The sequence below is a fragment of the Polypterus senegalus genome, chromosome 1 (genome assembly GCF_016835505.1).
Source record: "Polypterus senegalus isolate Bchr_013 chromosome 1, ASM1683550v1, whole genome shotgun sequence".
In the NCBI taxonomy this organism is placed as follows: domain Eukaryota; kingdom Metazoa; phylum Chordata; class Cladistia; order Polypteriformes; family Polypteridae; genus Polypterus; species Polypterus senegalus.
Window position 1 is genome coordinate 92,227,160 of NC_053154.1, and position 16,130 is coordinate 92,243,289.

The 16,130-nt window shown below is 37.9% G+C and overlaps 1 protein-coding gene across 3 annotated transcripts in view; it reads left to right on the plus strand.

The window, feature by feature from the left end:
* Window positions 1-16,130, plus strand: part of LOC120529505 (tetraspanin-32-like) — a 106,972-nt gene that overhangs the window by 20,133 nt on the left and 70,709 nt on the right. For all 3 annotated transcript variants that reach the window (XM_039753374.1, XM_039753383.1, XM_039753364.1), the window contains exon 4: window positions 6,014-6,088. In XM_039753374.1, coding sequence (XP_039609308.1) covers window positions 6,014-6,088 — 75 coding nt within the window. The remainder of the gene's footprint in view (window positions 1-6,013; window positions 6,089-16,130) is intronic.

Genomic DNA, 16,130 nt, shown 5'->3' on the forward strand with positions numbered 1-16,130 from the left:
AGTTGCAATAGACTCGACACGATTAACTTTCAAACGGTGTTCAGAAGCCATTAAGAAGTCTAACAACGTTAGGATATATAGCACGATGGGTAGAGTACAAGTCTAAGGAGGTTCTGCTCAACCTTTATAACACACTGGTGATGTCTCATCTTGAGTACTGTGTGCAGGTTTGGTCTTCAGGTTACAAAAAGGACATAGCAGCACTAGAAAAGGTCCAGAGAAGAGTGACTAGGCTTATTCCAGGGCTACAGAGGATGAATTATGAAGATAGATTAAAAGAGCGGATTCTTTTAAGTTTAAGCAAAAGAAGATTAAGAGGGGACATGATTGAAGTATTTAAAATTTTGAAGGGAATTAGTACAATGGACCAAGACTGTTATTTTAAAATGAGTTCATCAAAGAACACAGGGACACAACTGGAAACTTGTTAAAGGTAAATTTTGCACAAACATTAGGAGGCCTTTCTTTACACAGAGAACCATAGACACTTGGAATAAGCTACCAAGTAGAGAGAAAGACAGTCAAACTTTAGGGACTTTTAAAGCAAGACCCGATGTTTCTTTAGAGGAATTAAGTGGATAGGACTGGCGAGCTATATTGGCCTGAATGGCCTTTTCTTGTCTAGATTGCCCTAATTTTCTAATAAACTGTAGTGAGCATTGGGCTTTAAATACCATGATTGCTGATTTTATTAACAGCAATGCTATAGCCCTGTACTTGTAGAGCATCTTGGAATGGTGTTTATTTGTATTAAATCACTATGTAACTGAATGGTTGGTTGTATGGTCATCTATACTGATCATCATACAGTAGACAGTAAAGCATCTGTATCATCTCCTACAGTTAACAAGAGAAACCACTCCAGGTAAAGTGGAAAGAAATGGTAAATTTCTGGGATGGACCCAGAGCGTTTTATAACATTTACCAACATTGCAGTTGACCCTGTAGCTTTTCCAAAAGTGAACTTCTGCTTTGGGCATCAGTGGCTGTTCCCTGCTGATCTGATGTTAGAAGATGAGGGACTCTAACTTGCTGGTAAAAGCTATTGCTGCCAAACTGTGTAAGAGTGAGAATGGATTGAAAACTTGAGTGTTCTGTAGTATCTTTAGTGCCAAGTGGGGTACTGTTTGCTAGTTTATTCCTCAATGTATTCTTTTCATCTTTCTAAAGAAAACTATAATTTGATACTTTTTTTTGGCTCATTCAGCCAGATTATGTTTCTGTCACATTTTTCTTGAGGAGACACTCTGTTATTTTACACACATGCTCATATTTTTAGGAAATACCCCTGCATTCTTTGGAGACACATTTACTTATTAGAGCCCAAATGCAGCCACTAGGTGGCAAACCATCCCCTTCTTTTGAATCACATCTGGCGGAGGGCCGACCATGTTCTGGAATGCAGGAGGCTGTTAACTGTGACCTAGTGTGCAGGAAATTTCACAGTGTTATTGTAGTCAGCATTTACTGTATCTGGTGACATGTGTTACTTCATTTACGAACGGTTTTCCCCAATAGCTCACATTTCTGCTAATCTTCCTGTATATAACTAAGAAAGTATTTCTTTGGGTTTTCATTTGATTGACTAAAGGAAGTACAGTGAATGAAAATTATTTACAAATTTGCTAACATCATCTTTTCCAATCACGAGATAATTCTGAAGCATTGCAAATATGACTTTCCTTCTAAGGGGATATTGATCATTAATTACAGAAGGAAGGACATGAAAGGTCTAGTCACATAAACTGCAAATAAGACCTGTTTTATTTCAATATTCTATTCTAATATATATATATGTTTTCTTCAGTTTATTCAGGCCCTGCCATATTACAAAACAACTGTGTCTTATGTGAAGTATTCATTTTCTGTTATCTCTCAGATATCTGCTGCAGCCCTTTAAGGTCATCCAGGGAGTTTCAAGTTGATGTTCCATAGCATCAATCTGTTTTAAACGAATCAGAGTTTTTACACTACTTGTAGAGTCCTGTCTGCATAAATCTTCATAAATTGTAGTGTTATACACCCTCTTCTCATCCACAGTCGTGTTAAACTCTTCTCCCTACCAGGTGCTGGGTCAGTTTTAAATTCAGTTTATTTTTATGTACCACCCTTCATTCAGTATAAGATCAGAGCACTTGCATGTATTTAGAACTCTAATGTATGAATCGCAAATTAAAAATGATACGTTTACAGTATACACGTTAAGAAAAAAATCATTTTAAATTAAATGAAAAACCAAGTTATTTACTTGATTAATATAAACCAAATTTCAGTGGTTAGTATAAAGCAGTCATGATGATCAAAGTACATTAACATTATAATTGAGGTATTTACAACTCTAATGTATGAATTGCAAATTAAAAATGATACGTTTACAGTATACACATTAAGAAAAAAATAATTTTAAATTAAATGAAAAACCAAGTTATTTACTTGATTAATATAAGCCAAATTTCAGTGGTTAGTATAAAGCAGTCATGATGATCAAAGTACATTAACATTATAATTGAGGTATTTACAACTCTAATGTATGAATTGCAAATTAAAAATGATACGTTTACAGTATACACGTTAAGAAAAAAATCATTTTAAATTAAATGAAAATACAAGTCATTTAATTGATTAATATAAGCCAATTTTCAGTGGTTAGTATAAAGCAGTCATGACGATCAAAGTACAGTACATTAACATTATAATTGAGATATAGCCAGTTAAAAATGGGAGAGGATAACAAAAATTTCAGTTAACAGCAAACAAAGCTCTGGGTGATCAGTTATAACAGGCAAAGCCACAGTTGAGATGCCCCGACCACCTTCCCACTCCTAGGCATTGAACAACAAATGGCAATCTTTTCATTCCTGTCATTTGAGGCTCATGGGATTCAGGGTCCTGAGACTTGTGGACACAGAAAGGCATTTGGGCAAATCATATTTAGTAGAAGAAATATGAAGCCTACAGCTCAAAAAGGCCAAGGGGTAAATGGAGCACCAGTCCTTTTAGACTCAGGGAGAATGCAAAGAACAAATCTTTTAGACAGACAGCACATATACCACCCAATCTCCCAGTCATAAATCGGAACATTTTTAAACTCAGTGCTTTTTAGCTACTACACAGGGATATGAATTGAGAAAAAATATAAAACCACTGATGCCCATTAGTATTTACTTGTTCCACAGAAACTAAATTACCCAGCACCTCTTAAAGTCATTTGTGAACTCTCTGTTTGTGGCTGTCACACATAGCTATGGTGTGCTATACAAACTTTTGACAAACCCCAATGCAACAATCTGGGTTGCATCAAAATAAACGAAGGCGCCATTGTGTGCTGTTGCAGTTTCAATTTCCCTGTGCCAAATCCCTTTTGGGTCTTTACCCAGCTGCAGGAGGACAATTACTTAGAATGAGTAACTCACACCACACTGCTGCAACATTAGCCATAATGTTTTTTCTCTGTAGGTTTAGTTTGCTGATCTATTATTTACAAAACGTCACAATCTGTAATGAGAAATCCATTTGGATTATAAATGGAGTTCCTGCTCACTTCTGCATGCCATTCCAAACTCGATGACTCATGTTTTCTTAATTCAGACGGACAGCTGGTGGGACTGCACTGCTGACCACACCCTCAGAGAAAATGCAGAGGCCTTCTTCTACAAGTAAGGGAATCACAAGCACTGTGGAAGGCACGATTCTGAAACTCAAGAATGTTCAGACCCGTATTATTAGCTTCCGACACATCTTTTTGCACATCTCCAATTGCATTCTATATGCTTTGAATTATTTGCTTTCTTTTTCCGTAGTACTTTTAGGATAAGTGCCAGCCTACTCACAGTCCTTTAATTTGATTAATCCGATTCAGTTAATAATTGGATGGAGAGATCACAAACAAAGAAATGTTTGCTGAGCATTTTTACAGTCAGATAAAATGTTTCCTCTAAAGCATTGATTTTGAAGTTCAGTCCTCAAGAATCTACAGTGGCGGCAGGTTTTCCTACCAGTTTCTGCGTTTAATTGAACTACTACATTATTTATGTAATTTCTGGTGTCAAGCCAGAAATTTAAAAACTAAGTGTTGGTATTTTGTTTTAATCAGAATGCACCAATTATTTATGTGTGATATATTTAGAGTTTTTTTTATAATCATTGTCTTTAACATTTTCATCACATTATTTTATACTACTTTTCCAGGTGTTTTGGATATTTATTGATGACCAGGCTAGTCAGTGTGGCACCAAAGTAAATATAGCATTTCAGAGAGTCATTTGCCCATGTATCTACTCAGCTTGCCATTAATTGTTATATGCAAAATACAATTATGGATGCAAACACCATAGAAAAGGGAGAATTATTATGAAAGGTATGTTTTACACAACAGCAATAACCTTAATATTTTTTAACATTACTGGATCTTTCTGAATGCAGAATAAGTGAAGAGAAGAAGACCAAATAATTAATGAGATCAGTTAGAGGTAAAATGACTCACTGATGAAAGTAGTGTGACAGATAGGGGGTGCCACCAACCCCCAAACATTGGATACAGCCAGTCACGGGTTTAAAAAAATATTCTAAAAATATCTCACAATGGTTTATTGAAAGGTTGCACAAGCACAATTCCAATCAAATTATTCTTCTCTTCTCTTTGCTTCTCTTCTCTGTCCACTACCATCCAGTAAGTGTTGCTTTCCGTTCTCCCATTTCTGACTTAATTGGATGAGGCTGGATGGCTTCCTTTTATGCCAGACCCGGGAGTACTTCCTTCCTAGTCTGACGAAAGCACTTTGTGTTGTGAATCCAAGCAGCACCCCCTGGTGGCACTCATGGGACCCAGCAGGGATGATTTAAGGCACTGCTGCTCCCATCATGCCCTGCAGGTGTCCACATGGTTACTGAGGTCCTAGGATGCTGTCATCTAGTGATTGGGGAGTATACATATTTCAAAATTGGAGCCTTCCTCCACTGTTCCTTTGTTTTGTTCTCCAGTGTGTATAAGGGTCCCATGCCCATCCTGGATGGGGTGTCAAATAATCCTGCCTGCTATTTACACTAGTTGGAACAAAAGCATGCAGCCACTATGTGCCCCCAGGATTGAACTTGGGAACAACCAGTTGATGAGAATGACAGGAAGGAAATGCTGCCATACAGTTTAAATAGGGCACTGCAAGGCCTTAGGAAGGAGTGCGAAACATGCATTGCCAAGAAAGGTGTATCCTAATTCCATACAGGATGCCGCTCTAAAAGAGTCATGGACGGGGTACTCAAACATAAACGGGTGATAGGAGACTCAGGCGTCAGCATGCAGAATTCCCTTGGAAGTTCACTTAGAAAGCTAGGGGGCAGCAGCTGCCAGGAACACATCTCCCTTCTTATATAAAGAGAGTAAGGCCAAGGAGAAAATGGCAGAAATATCAATAGCTTGTCCGCACTAGATGCCACTTGATTGAACTGTATGGTACAGTGCTGTCAGTCAGGAAGTACTGGCAGCCACCTTGGAGACCTGGCCCTTTATGGCTAACGGAATCTTCAGGAATGCACACATACTCACATGGAGTACACTGAAGAAGGTCGATGCTGATCCCATAAGTGAAGTTTGCAGGGTGAGAAGTGAGTATGGCCAGAAGTAAAGTCCAAGTTTGGGGAACAGTCCAGATATGAGAGAGGGGGAAAAGAGTTCTTATTTCATGTTTATTTATTTTGTATCTTGTGTTTTCCATGTGTTCATTCCCCTCTGGTAATAAGTGACATTTTTTCATGTCTAGACCTATTTGACATTATTCTTTACATAATGGCTACTAGCATAGTGATCCCTGTTTGTGGCAATCTAAATGGTAGTTTTAATTGGGATAATTTAGCATTAACCACCAGAGCTTGAAGAACTAAATAGTCTCCCATTGTTTTCTGTAAGTTCTTAGGTTGCAAGTCCCAATCTTTTTGGGTTAAAATTAAATAACCATGGAAGAACATTTTCTCATTTGATATGTGCCTCACATGTTTCTATGCCTGTTTGTCCCTTCAGGGCTACTTCTGCCTGGCAACTTTGTTTTGTGCCACAGTACAGCTGGGATATTGGAGGTACACCCATGGTGAAGAGGTTAGTAGACACTAATATAGTTCTTTCTGCACTATGCCAAATTGACATCTTGCAATATACACATTAAAATGGAGATTAATGAGTAAGATTCATAGGATTTGTGGCACCTCTTGTGTTTATGTATTTCTGAATATAGTGCTCTGCCACCCCAACCTGTACAGTTGTGCTTGAAAGTTTGTGAATCCTTTAGAATTTTCTATATTTCTGCATAAATATGACCTAAAACATCATCAGATTTTAACTCAAGTCCTAAAAGTAGATAAAGAGAAACCAGTTAAACAAATGAGACAAAAATATTATACTTGGTCATTTATTTATTAAGGAAAATGATCGAATATTACATATTTGCGAGTGGCAGAAGTACGTGAACCTTTGCTTTCAGTATCTGGTGTGACCCCCTTTTGCAGCATTAACTGCAACTAAACGTTTCCGGTAACTTTTGATCATTCCTGTACACCGACTTGGAGGAATTTTAGCCCATTCCTCCGTACAGAACAGCTTCAACTCTGGGATGTTGGTGGGTTTCCTCACATTAACTGCTCGCTTCAGGTCCTTCCACAACATTTCAATTGGATTAAGGTCAGGACTTTGACTTGGCTATTCCAAAATATTAACTTTATTCTTCTTTAACCATTCTTTGGTAGAACGACTTGTGTGCTTAGGGTCGTTGTCTTGCTGCATGACCCACCTTCTCTTGAGATTCAGTTCATGGGCAGATGTCCTGACATTTTCCTTTAGAATTCTCTGATATAATTCAGAATTCATTGTTCCATCAATGAAGGCAAGCTGTCCTGGCCCAGATGCAGCAAAACAGGCCCAAACCATGATACTACCACCACCATATTTCACAGATGGGATAAGGTTCTTATGCTGGAATGCAGTGTTTTTCCTTCTCCAAACATAACGCTTATTTAAACCAAAAAGTTCTATTTTGGTACCATCCGTCCACAAAACATTCTTCCAATAGCCGCCTGGTTTGTCCACGTGATCTTTAGCAAACTGCAGATGAGCAGCAATGTTTATTTTGGAGAGCAGTGGCTTTCTCATTGCCCACCCTGTCATGCACACCATTGTTGTTCAGTGTTCTCCTGATGGTGGATTCATTACCATGAACATTAGCCAATGTGAGAAAGGCCTTCAGTTGCTTAGAAGTTACCCTAGGGTCCTTTGTGACCTCGCCGACTATCACACGCCTTGCTCTTGAAGTGATCTTTGTTGATCGACCACTCCTAGGGAGGGTAACAGTGGTCCTGAATTTCCTCCATTTGTACACAATCTGTCCGACTGTGGATTGGTGGAGTCCAAACTCTTTAGAGATGGTTTTGTAACCTTTTCCAGTCTGATGAGCATCAACAACTCTTTTTCTGAGGTCCTCAGAAATCTCCTTTGTTCATGCCATGATAAACAGGGTGCCCACTCACACCTGATTGTCATCTCATTGATTGAAAACACCTGACTCGAATTTCACCTTCAAACTAATTGCTAATCCTAGAGGTTCACATACTTTTGCCACTCACAAATATGTAATATTCGATAATTTTCCTCAATAAATAAATTACCAACTATAATATTTTTGTCTCATTTGTTTAATTGGTTTCTCTTTTTCTACTTTTAGAACTTGAGTGAAAATCTGATGATGTTTTAGGTCATATTTATGCAGAAATATAGAAAATTCTAAAGAGCTGACAAACTTTTAAGCACAACTATATATGTGTGTTAGGAAATGGCTGCATGGATGAATGAAATGTAAAATGAAATAGATAATTACTTGGCGTATAATTAAATTTTTTAAAGCTGTCAACTCTTGTTCTGGTTGAGTAACCTGCCATTGACGTTCCCAAATATGAATGGCTATGTCCAAAAACAAGACATATTGTTAAATAAGACAGGTTTGTTGCTTTGGAAACTCTAAAGCAGGGAATCGTTGATTTTTACTCTCTGTGTAGAATGTGTATGTTCTGTTTCTTGTGTATTTTTATTTTTCTTCTTACTGAAAGAATAATTATTTACTTCAAAATGGCAGAGCACATTGGGTATATTGGTTTGTATGTTTGTGTAAATGTGCACTGTGGTAGATTGGTGCTCTGTCTGAAGTTGGCTCCATTTTTTGTGCTGCATAGTGCAACGTTAAACTGGATTATGCATGGAAGCATGTTGTATTCATTAGCACAGCTTAATTTCAAGATGATGGAAGATTTTTTGCTGTCTTACTCTGTTAGCCTACAATTAACATGTTACGTCGGAGACTGTGGGACTACTGTGTGCCCATTTGGTACATTGATTCACCTAAATATATCAGAATAAGGCACTTTGAATCATACAGTATATATTTATACACACACATACAGAGATATCTTTATATATATGGACATACTTTTTATTGTCTAGATCCCATTTATGTTGTTAAAGCTTGCATCATCAGTTGACACAGATCTCAAAACTAATAAACCTCTATATGCCCACCCTGGACCAACTCCAGGGACTGTCAGCAATAATATTATTTTCAACAACCCACTGTCAGGTTTAGTTACAAAAAGAATCAAGTTATTTAAGACAGAAGAAATAATTCCTAAACTAGTTTGGTCATTCATTGATGCTGCATACAAATCCTTAATTCGGCGGTTCTCGTAACAAAAAGGGGGCACGAAGATGTGAAAAAAAGAAAACAAGAATTGAAAATATGAAAAATACATCTATTGAAACCAAAACAAATCAACTTAAACTACATTGTGATACTAGAAAAATAAATATAGAGTTAGATATATGTCCATAAAAGTTAAGTAGGTATAATAAAACTTGTAGAGGTGTATCGGTTGCAAAAAATATAGGAATAAATTTTATTAGGGTTTCAAAAAAACGTTAAGGGATGCGAATAAAACTGTTATGAAAACTTGGGTCGCAAATACTTGAAGGTTGAGAAACACTGCCTTAATTAAACTATTGAAAGAGGAAAATGGCCATCCCGGCCAGGAAGGAGGAAGATTCATTACTCGGATGGGAGACAGGAAGGGGAAATAACTTTGTGCCTGGTCTGTATCATTTAACAGATGAACTAACAGAAACTGAGAATCTGGAACTGTTCCATACCCCATACACCAGGTGGCAGTGGTCCTTGTATGGGAACCAATTCGAGACACCCACAGGGGTGCTTGGAATATGGAATCTGGAAATTCAGCCCTGTCGGGGTCTCTATGTGCAGATACAGGATGCTGTTTGGGAGGACCTCCCTACTTTCCTTATGGCCCTGAGTGCTTCATGGAACACATGGAGTGGCAACAGAAGCATTCCCCGTTCCGGCATAAAAGTGAGCCCACTGCCTCACGTTAGTGAGTCAGAGTTGGGAAGCAGTGGGCAACACTCAGCAGGAGAAAGTAAAGAGGAAGTATTGAGTTATTTGGATAATTCATTGAGTATTGTGGCTTACTGCTGGAAGGTACTTTTAATATGTGCTATGAAGAGAATAAATAGTGTTTATTTTATTCATACGTGTGCTGTATTACTGTTTCTTGGGTTTGGGGCTCAGTGGCACCCCCTATGGTGGCACTATACAGTTTCTAATTCAAATGAATAGTAGATTGTCCCATTTTTACATATATTCTTTGAGGTTAGAGATGACCTCCACTCTCTGGTTTCTAATTTATGCGTCTTTTGGAAGCTGTGAAGTAAACGCTTATCATTTTGGTTCGATGAGCCAACCGGTCTTCATAGCAACTTGATATGAAGTTAAACATCAACATGACAGGAATTTGGAGCCTACCTTGGTAGTTTTCAGTACCTAAAAGGAGTCAAATCAGCCTTGGTTGGTATGCCAGACACACACACACACACATTCACACTCTTAATCACCTGGGGCCACTTATCCTGATCTTTTGGGGTGTGGAAGGAAACCAGAATATCCACAGGAAGTCCAAACACAGGCATAAAGAGGATGTGTACATGTCAACATTGAGGTACGGGTTCTCTCCATGTCTGATTTTGTTCCGGTGTCTCCAAAACTGGGTTGAGCAGGTCAATTTGTGGTATCAAATTAACTCTGATGTGCGTGTGGAAGTGTGTGGGAGTGTGTACTTAAGTGGGATCTATGATGGCCTGGCTCCCTGCCGGGGGCTGTTATTGGCCGGGATTGGCTATGATACCACACTACTTTACAGCCCTGATTTTATTTAAGCAGCTTTGAGAATGCTATGTTTGTTATGTTTCTGTATTTACAGTGCAGAAATACACAATTGTGAATTTTATGTTTTTGCATGTTTTAGCATAAGTTTCCAGTACAGAGAATTTCTTGTTTATGAATTTTAATTTTTTATTTATTCCAATACTGAACAAGGCACAAGCCACACAGAGAAGAAATGGGAAATTCACTAATACAAAGACAAAACAATTAATTAAAGAGGCAATGTAGTGAAAGTCAGGAACAGGACTGGAGTTAAAACCTTAACACAGAAAAACTGAGTACATAACTCAGATGAAAGAACAGACACAGAGAAGTACAGTCACTGGGATACATGGGGTCAGACCCTCAGCACTTTTTTGTTTCCAACACTTCTTTAAATTCAGTTGCTGGACATTATTTAGAATAAAACTATGTCCAGTCTCCAAGGACAAACTCCCATTTCTGCAAAAATTGTGCTTTATATTATGAATATTATGGTTGGTCCTGTGATAGATAGAGATCTTGCATCATTTAAATGTTTCCCAGAAGGGTTCATCCAAAAAAATCATTCATTTGCATGGGCTGTCTTTGTTTTTTTTTTACTAGAAGCCTCTACCATAGTCAATAAATCACTTTGATTTCAGTCACTGCGTACTTGCCAGAATTGTCTATCAGTCAAAATGACAGCTGTTGGCAAATTAAACTTTCCAGGTTGTAAAAAAAAACTAGAAATCCACTTCTAGACATTCTGCTTTCCACCTTGAGCAGCACTCACTTCGCCAATAGTGTGCATAAATGCTAAAAATTTAAGATGTGTGAGTCTGCAGAGCAGTTGCCAAATGTTGGCTAGTTTAGCACTGAGCAGAGAGGCAAACTCAAAGGCCATGGTATATGAAAAAACTAATTTTATTTGTTAAAAAGGTAGTCTTCATTTTACATACACAAAAATAGGCCCTGTGTTTCAAGCATGTTGGAAATTACCAGTCTGCTGCTCATGGACTTACAGACCCTGTCAGATATAAAAAAAAAAAAAAAACACTAAAGAGGAGATCATACACCCCAGAGGTAAACAAGCTTCTTGCAAAGTAAGCACATAGTCAAAATGATATCAAATGCTGACTGTAAAGTTTACCCTGAGTCACATCGTGTTACTTCATCTCCCTGTTTCTTTCAGAGTAACCCATATTTTCAATGAGTTCAGAAGTGTAGGCTTCCAGCTCAGCCACCCATCCTCACTGTCTCTGAGCCAAGGGATAGTGCCTCCTGGTGTCTTTCAGATGATTTACTCATCCATATTAAATTTTTTTCTCAGGATAATGAAACTAATAGCCTTGTTGGATGAGTTTTACCATTACATTCAGTAAAGCAAAAAGTGGCTTTGCTTGTATAAATTATATTATACTGTATTATATTATATTACTCTGCGGTGAGCTGGCACCCTGCCCGGGGTTTGTTTCCTTCCTTGCACCCTATGTTGGCTGGGATTGGCTCCAGCAGACCCCCGTGACCCTGTAGTTAGGATATAGCGGGTTGGATAATGGATGGATGGATATATTACATCATATTATCCAACCATCCATCCATTTTCCACCCCGCTGAATCCGAACACAGGGTCACGGGGGTCTGCTGGAGCCAATCCCAGCCAACATAGGGTGCAAGGCAGGAAACAAAACAAGGCTATCCCGGGCAGGGCACCAACCCACACATTATATTATATTATATTATATTATATTATATTATATTATATTATATTATATTATATTATATTATATTATACATGTGGTGTAAGCCTGTGCTGTAAAAAGCCCAGGGTCATAGAAATTATTGAAATCTTCAGAGAAATAATTGAAATGTAGAGATGAATTGAACAGAACTACTCTGGGCATCTCTCTCCTAGGAGGATTTGTTTTGCCGATGTGCTTATATCGCTTGTGCATTAGCGGTGGGAGGATAGGTAAAAGGGATGCTGTTTTACCGATGTTAGCGGATAAGCGACTTTGTCTTTCTTCTGAGGTTTCGTTTTGCTGATGTGCTGGCCTCACTTGTGTTATTAGCTGCTAAGCAAGTTTTCTGTTTCCCTGGAGCCCTTACCCTGACTACACCTCTTACTTCAGGGCTGGACAGGTACCGACACACTTCCACAAGTAGACATTTATATATTATATTATATTATATTATATTATATTATATTATATTATATTATACAGTAATGGTGCTCTGCACAATAATGTGCAGTGAATACACTTGACTTGAGCATTCCTAGTTTTCATCGTCTTTCTCTGTGCGCTTAGCATTCGTTTGCTCAGAGGTTGATGTGCTTGCTGCTTCCTGAGCAGCTCTTCTTTTCTCCACCCTATGGGCCCACTTCTTTTCTTCTTTCGTTGGCAATTTTTGCGTGAAAACTGATTAAGTCAGTGTTTGTGTTGCAATTACTTTGTACATTTTCTTTAATTTTTCATTTAAGCTGGCACTTAAGTCTTCAATCTGCCTCAAGAATGATTTAAGATATGAAGAGGTAGGGGAAATGACATCGAAGGTGGTAGGGATGAGAACGGCACCCATACACATGCGCTGCACGGCCGCCCTACTGGCTGCTGCCGAAAGTTGATTCTACAATAAAATAAAATTTAAAAATAAAAAGATGAATAACCTTGGAGATCAATTATCACCCCAAAAGTGGATAGTAGACATCATGTAGTGTACTGTATGTGTACCAAATTTCAGGCCAATAGGTCAAACAGTTTGCAAGCTACAGGTGATTTAAAATCCTGGACAGACAAACGGACAGCCACAGTAGTGCATTATATAAGAAGACTAGCATACCCATACCCATAAAAATACCCATGCTTCGCAGTGGAGAAGTAGTGTGTTAAAGAAGTAAAGAAAAGGAAACATTTTGAAAATAATGTAACATGATTGTCAATGTAATTGTTTTGTCACTGTTATGAGTGTTGCTGTCATATATATATATATATATATATCCATATATATATCATCCGTTTTCCATCCCGCTAAATCCAAACACAGGGTCACGGGGGTCCGCTGGAGCCAATCCCAGCCAACACAGGGCACAAGGCAGGAACCAATCCCAGGCAGGGTGCCAACCCACCGCAGGACACACACAAACACACCCACATACCAAGCACACACTAGGGCCAATTTAGAATCGCCAATCCACCTAACCGGCATGTCTTTGGACTGTGGGAGGAAACCGGAGCATCCGGAGGAAACCCACGCAGACACGAGGAGAAGATGCAAACTCCACGCAGGGAGTTATATATATATATATATATATATATAGCAAAATACCCGCGAAGTCGTGTGTTAAAGAAGTTATGAAAAAGAAAAGGAAACATTTTAAAAATAACGTAACATGATTGTCAAAGTAATTGTTTTGTATATTTGGCGGCAGCGTCACGAAGTTGTTTTCGTCTAGCTGCTTTAGAAAATGTACCACAACGTCTGACATGCCTCCTTTTTACTGTTTTCTCACAGCTTGGATTGCTGCTGTCATAATCGGTTTGAGTATACATACATATATACATATATATACACATACATATCTTCATATCTATATACATATCTACATATACACATATATATAAATACATACCTATCTACATCATATATACACACACATACATGCATATATACATACATACACACACACAAATTATATATATGTGTGTGTGCGTGTGTGTATATATATATATAATGTAGATAGGTGTGTGTGGATATATACAGTATACACATACATACAAACATACACACAGGTATATATATGTGTATATATATGTATGTGTCTATATGTGTGTGTATAGTTTTGATCACTGAGTGCAAGGGAAAAATAATAAAATATAGTCTAAGTTATTAAACAGTAAAAAATTAACGTTTTAAGAAGTACAGGTACATTGAGCACTACTGGAGTGGTTGCGGGTAAACTACATTTTAAAGACTGTGTAACACAACAGGTAAGTAACTAACAGCAGCTAAAATGTATATGGATCATCTCTCGGTAGTAGATCCCTTTTGAAAGGCGCTACACGACGGCTGTGGTATAGAAATTACATTTTCTATGTGAACGTTCAAATTTGTGCCTCTGGTAATGTGCCTTACCGGCATTTAAAGAAAATTAGTTTTGTGTCCTCTGCAGTGTTAAGAGAGAAAGGCTTTGGTTTGGGATAAAAGGACAAAAGGTGTAAAGAAAGGAAAGTTATAGACAGTATAGACTGTTTATTTTTCTCTCATAACATAGAGGTCATTTGGTGTCAGTTTTAAAAGCCACTAGAAAGCATAAACATAACATATAAAAGAATGATCTTTTACATAATCTTAAAGCAGAAAAAGACCAATACTCTTTCACCTATGCCACGTTTTAACAGTATTTTGCGGTCCATCTCAGCTCCTAAGTCCTGCCAAATAGCGTCCTCTGGGAGGAAGTACTAGAGCCTGAGATTCAAAACACTGTTCAAAAAAATCTGCTCCTGAGCAAAGCAAGAAATATGAAGTAAACACGGCACATTTCAGTGTAACCATGAAGATGTGAGACATGCATGTGCTGCACGTTTGTAACATGACAATTTAGTAATTACACAAGACATATTGTAGTTCACTTTCTCTAATATAATAAAAGATTTTTTTAAAGATGAGGTACCAGTTTAAAATGAGCTTTTGCTTTGTTGAGTTATTTCATGGTCTCATGTACTTTTCTCATTTTTTTATATCCCCTTCTATGAGTCTTATTACCTCATCTAACCGTAGTCCTGAATCACAGTCCTGGAGTGCCGCATTGGCTACAGGTTTTCATTCCAGACAGTTTCCTAATTAGAACTCAATCATTGCTGATAATGAAACTTGGTATTTAACTTACGACAAATTTTAGTTACATTGTAGATCAGAGGTCCTCAATTACAGTCCTGGAGGTCCGCAGTGGCTGCAGGTTTTTACTTCAACCAGTTTCTTAATTAGAACCCTTTTATTTACTACTAAAGCTTACTTTTAGTTATCTTACCTGTTACAGTTCAGAATCTTAATTGCCTATTTTAGTTTTTAGCAGCTGCATTTAAGTTTTAATTGTTGCCTTTTTTTCTTAAGCAGACATTAGTTAATAATGGAATGCAGAAAACCAACCAATAACCAACTCTCCAGCTAACATGCTTCCTTTTAGACCTGTGCATATACACCATGAAGTATCTGTGTTTAAAAATGTTTAGAAATAAATGAGAGGGGAATTGGAAGGACCATTAAGTTGAAATTTGTTCTGGTCTACAAAATCCATGGATAATGTTCTCAGAGAAGGAAACTCTACAGTGCAATTAAAATCTCTCTTGGATGAAGGAAAGTACTAACAAGCCGAACAGTTAAATACCAAGTTTCATTATCAGCAAGGACTGTCCTCTAATTAGGACACTGGCTCTAAGGAAAACCTGAAGCCACTGCGGCCCTCCAGGACCATGATTGAGGACCCCTGCCGTAGTGCAAACACCATTGTGATCTCCCACATGACCCTCCACTAAAAGCATTTCCAGATTTGCTAAGCTTTACATACCACGTTCAATCAGCGCTTCTCATCGGCCCAAAGCACCTTCTACAACTGCACAATATGTGAAGCTGCGCTCAGATAAAAAATGAGTTCAAATGTAGTCTGTGTAAAATTTGGTCAAAAAGTTGTTACTGGAGGATAATTCTATACAGTGAGTGGAGTACATTTTGCATTTTTTTGAGTTTGTTTACTAAAATTAGGAACGAAGGAATGAAAGTTATTATATGGTAGTGAAGCATTTCCCCCAAAACAAGGAAAGCAAGCAGTACAGAAAAGTAAAAGTAGCATCCCACTCTGATTCCGATTTCTTGGCAGCAAGGATTCTAGAATAGACCACCATAATAAGC